General features: G+C 56.4%; 1 protein-coding gene across 1 annotated transcript; it reads right to left on the bottom strand.

Moving 5' to 3' along the window:
* ZNF593 (zinc finger protein 593) lies at nt 1-1003 on the bottom strand. The gene is made up of 3 exons (XM_004678647.2): nt 710-1003; nt 421-483; nt 1-325 (listed from the first exon to the last, which is right to left on the bottom strand). The coding sequence occupies exons 1-3, from the start codon at nt 907-909 to the stop codon at nt 184-186; spliced, it is 405 nt and encodes a 134-aa protein (XP_004678704.1). The 5' UTR covers nt 910-1003; the 3' UTR covers nt 1-183.
* Nucleotides 1004-4692: the final 3689 nt, after the last annotated feature.

The following is a 4692-nucleotide window of genomic DNA, read 5'->3' as shown; positions in this document are numbered from 1 at the left end:
TTAGCAAGTCAGAGGCAAGCCCCCTTTATCCAGTTCTTTTATTGTGTGTGTGTGTGTGTAGCAGTAGGGAGGGTCATCCAGAAGTCAACCCACTCCCCAAACCCAGGGCTAAAGAAGTTGAAAGAGTCTCTCCCAGATTAACCCATGCAGCACTGTCCATGGGCAGCTCATCTGCAACGCAGGTCAGCTAGATGTGTCCATCTCAGGGATCTCAGTAGACACTTCTGTTGGCACTGCCAGCCGGTGTGGAGGCACATAGGAGCCCATACCTGCTGCCCTCTCGGCCTCTTTCTGACTGTAGGGCTCCACACTTAGTTGCTTAAGCCTGGGGGAAAAAAAGAATAGGAGCTCGGAGCTGACCAGATCCACGCCCTGTCTGTCAGCACCCACCCATCAACGCTCTCCTTAACTCCCTTATACCTTTTTTTATGGTCTTTGGTTCGTAAGTGTGTCTTTAGGTTGGCAGAATCCACGAAGTACCTCCTGTAGGGGTGGGGGGCGGGGTTAAGAAAGAGAGTTAAGGAAGTGATGATGCCTTTCGGGTACTCCCAGATCCTAGCTTTTCTGTCGCCAGGTCCCAGGCCTGAAGGGATGGAAGCAAAACCAGACCCCCGAGTCCCAAGAGTGCAGCCCTCGCGCCCCCGTCTTCCCACCCCTGGCCCGTACCGCTGACCCTTTCCTCCTCGGGCCAGGCCCGACCAGGACTCACGAGCAGGCCAAACAGCGATGCAGACCACCCCCTGGCAGGTCCGGATCGGGCTCGGTGCCCTGGTCTGGTCGGGGTCGTCCGGGAATCTGGGACCGCAACTCGCGGTGAATCTCGTCCAGGTCCGGCCGCCGCCGCTTTGCCTTCATCTGCCGGGCCAGGGAGTGCGCTCGGTGCGCGCCTGTCCGGCGAGAGCGACCCATGACTGGTGACAGCGGGGACCGGACCCAGAACCCAAACCTCAGCACACGTGTGGGCCCTTCCGGGCTGCTTCGTGACGTCACGCGACGGCCGGGGCGGAGCAGTTCTCCCGACCTCCTCTGATGACGTCACTGGCGCGGGCCGTTCCTTGAGCGCCCCCAGGCGGTCACGTACGGCAACGGCGGAGCTCCGGGTGAGGCCCCTTCCCTCAGAACTAACTGGTCCTAAGGCAACTGTGGGCGCTCCCGCAAGGCCCAAACTATCTCAACGCCACCCTCTGGCCCTCGCAGCCGTCCTGGTCCCTCTTAGTCTGCGGCGGGAGGGCCGGAGCGCACTGTGGCCATCTCTGGGAAGCACTGGAAACTGTGACATGAGTAAATTAAAGATGAATGAAAGAGTGAATGCGTTTGAAATGCCGGCCCCCCACAAGGCTCCCTGAGATACCACCAGTCCAAGACAAAGCCCTCACCGCTGCTCACTGCTCCCCAGTTACTCCTTCGGGTCCCCACCCTCCATCCACGGCCAGCCAAATCCACGAGGGAGAAGTGTTCTTGCGCAGAGAACCCAGCGTTCAGGGATTCCGTCAGATGGAAGAGGCTTCAGTTCCTCTGACAAGAAGAGTAGGTGTTCATAAAAGGACTCCCATCTTTGCGTCCTGGAGCCCTGGAGTTTAGGGGTTGCATGCTCACAGTGGGGAGAGGGTCAGGGGACCTTTCCCCATTCTCCAGAGATTGGCGCACTCTGGGCTGATTAAAGAGCTCAGCAATAATTCAGGGGTTCCAGCTCTTGGGAACCTGTTGCCAGGAAACAGGGGGGTAGGCACGTGCATCTCTGGGGAGAGGAATCAGTTTCCAGCCCAGACAAAGCAGTGAAATGTAAGCCCAAGGTGCACGCTGCGGACCTGGGGACCCTCCCACTCTAGTTTACAAGGCTGAGTGAGATGGGGTGGGCCCCTACTGAGAAGCTACAGCCACAGGGGCCCAAAGACTTTGTAAACGGACTTTATGAATGGAAGACGATTTTTCTGGAATCACTCCAAGGGTTCATATTCAAGTACTACTAGGCTCAGGAGGGAGATTTCTGTGGAGAGAGACGTCTTTATAATTCTTGGCTTATCTGGGTCAAGACAAGGGCCTGACGTGGCAGAGGCTGGCTTTGTCCCCCCACCCCCAGACTCTTTCGGATCAGGTTCACCTGTTGGGACTATGCCAACTGGGGAGTCTGGTGTATCATTAATGAAGTCACCTGAGCTCTGGACAGGCTCTGGGCCTCACCTAGTTCCTGGGGCCAGACCCACTGGGTGCCCACTCAGCTACCAACTTCCCGGACTTGGATGCCAGGCCCATTTCCTCTGAAGTCATGAACCAGGCTTTCTGGAAAACCTACAAGACCAAGGTGCTACAGACCCTGAGTGGGGAATCTGAGGAGGACCTGGCAGAGGAGGTAGATATGACCCATGCTTTCTGGGTGGGGCATGGACAGAGGGACAGCCGAGTGACAGGTACAAAGGGCAAGGGACAGGATCTGAGAGAGGGGACCACGTTTATGCAGAAGCAGATGGTACATTCTGGGATGCAAATGTCATGGTGTCACAGCAGAAAGCCAGGGCATTCAGGAAAGCTCAGAAAGGAGAAGACTTAGTAGGCACTGGAGGAGAGCTCTCTGGTTGCAAAGATCCAAGGGCTACTCAGTGCAAGCGACCCTGGAAGCACAGAAGGGCAGTAGCCACATGGGGCAAACTCAGCTTGACAACTTTTCTATGAGGCAGGGCTGAGCAGAAGTGGGACGGCTCGGCTTGAAGGAGGTGAACCGCCGGTACTGGAGGTGGGCCACTGCAGCCGTATCAGCCCAGAGCTATCTTTGTGCCCTATTTGTACTGACATGAAAGCCACAGAAAAGGGCCCAAAGCTGGGAAGAGTCAGACCTGGACAGGCTGTGATAAATGGAGTTACCCAAACAGATGTGGCAAGGGCCGTTCTGTGGGTGCTGGTGCATGTGTGTGAACCGTGTGGACTAAACAGATTGATGTCCACGGGTGAGCTTGCATAGCTGTATCTGTGGCTTGAGTGGACTCCCCAGGAAAGGTGTGAACTGGGTGGGTATTTTCAGGTGTGTACATTTGGGGCGGAGGCCTGTGCCTGCATGGCTCTGTGTGCACTTTTGCACGTTAGGCTTGTAAGGTGTGTGTGGACAGCTGCGTCCTGCTGTCTGGATGAGCGAAGAGGTTTTGTGCGCTGCGCTGTGGTCCACAGTGGTTTACATGCACCAGGGTCAGCGGTATCTTGGGAACGTGCCGCTGTACAGGTGCCTGCCAGCACATGCATCTATGTACAGGTGAAGAGCTGGAGCCCTGTGGAGGCAGGTGCACATACAGGTGTCTACATCAGCATGCCCTTGCCCACACGGTCCCGGGCATGTGTGGGTAGGCAGCATGTGCGTGGGGCTTTCTCACACAGGCCGTGTATGTGACTGAGGTACCTGAATGCAGTTGGTGGATGTGAGGTGACAGGGTGTGTGTTTAGTTCTGTGGGGCTTGGGGTGCCTGGTTGTGTGTTCCAAAGTAGCTGAGAGAGGGGAAGAACCCATTCTTCTGGGACCTCTGTCCTATGTGTGTCCCAGAGAGAGAACCCGGTGTTAGTGGCATCTGAGACGGCAGAACCCACTGAAGAGGCCTCCAATCCCATGTCACAGCTGGCCCGCCGGGTGAGTTCTTGTCAAAGGCTGATGTGGAACCTTGGGAGGTGGTTATGGGTGCTTCTCTGACTCTTAGCCCCTTCTTCCCAGGTTCAGGGGGTTGGGGTGAAAGGTTGGCTGACAATGTCATCTCTGTTTAACAAAGAAGACGAGGACAAGCTGCTGCCACCGGAGTCCTGTGCTGACCAGTATGTGTGTGTGTGGCGGGGTATTCTAGGACAGGTCTGGGCACCCCCCTTTCCCCACGTCCCTTCCATCTGGCCTGTGGCCTCTCTTTCTGATGCAGGAGTGGGGCCAGGGTGCTGGCTATTTCTGTTTCTCAGCAGGAAAGAGGCCAAATCAGCCTACCTGGGAGATTAGGCTGTATCCCAGGAGGAATTTTCCAGCTGCAGGGGTTGGGGGGCTAGAAGGTATTACAGGTGGCAATCTCTCCCCACCTACCTGGGAGGGATGGTCTCTCTAGAACCAGGAACAGAGGAGAGAGCCTTTAGGTGTGGATGAGAGGGGGTTCAGCTCAGTGATTCCCAAATACACACCTAAACCCTCATGCTGCAGGGGATTTGTCAAACACAGTTCACAGACTCTCCTCAAGGGCTGATTAAGAGATGGCCTGAGGTCTGGAACCCCATTTTCAGCAAGTTCCCTGAGGACCGAGGCACACTAGTTCAGGAAGCCCTATCTTAGGTCTTTGATGTTGGTGGGTCTGAGCGTGGGCCTGAGTCATCCTCCTGACACCATCTCTGTCCCTGCACAGACACCCCCAGTCTTTCCTCTCCCCTGGAGGGGTGCTCACTCTTGCCCAAGGGTATCCTCATTCCCAGCTCTCTCCCTGAGGACCCCACCTCAAGCTTCGTTGCCCCTTTTTGATGGCTCTTCCCGGCACAAGTCCTAACTCTGGAATCTCCTCTCCCCTAAATCTCAGACCTAGATCTTTGTCCTTTCCTGGGGTCGCACCACCCCTTCTTCTTCCCAGTGTTCCCTCATTCCACTTCATCCCAACACTTGACCCAGATTGGCCCCGCTCCCGCCTAAGGTGCTCTGCTTGGCTTTCGCAACCCCAGCCTGGCGCCCCGCTGCCCTCCCACCCCCCC

Source organism: Condylura cristata, unplaced genomic scaffold (assembly GCF_000260355.1).
Source record: "Condylura cristata isolate star-nosed mole 26May11 unplaced genomic scaffold, ConCri1.0 scaffold00008, whole genome shotgun sequence".
Taxonomy (NCBI): Eukaryota; Metazoa; Chordata; class Mammalia; order Eulipotyphla; family Talpidae; genus Condylura; species Condylura cristata.
Note: the sequence above shows the minus strand (reverse complement) of the source record. Positions and strands in the feature narration are given on the sequence as shown.

What these genes read in the sequence shown, in the direction of transcription:
- ZNF593 (XM_004678647.2), bottom strand. Translation starts at nt 909, where the DNA reads ATGGGTCGCTCTCGCCGGACAGGCGCGCACCGAGCGCACTCCCTGGCC. An exon ending in CATCGCTGTTTGGCCTGCTC is followed by an intron (nt 484 to 709) that starts GTGAGTCCTGGT and finishes CCACCCCTACAG; the next exon opens with GAGGTACTTCGTGGATTCTG. An exon ending in ACCAAAGACCATAAAAAAAG is followed by an intron (nt 326 to 420) that starts GTATAAGGGAGT and finishes TTTTTCCCCCAG; the next exon opens with GCTTAAGCAACTAAGTGTGG.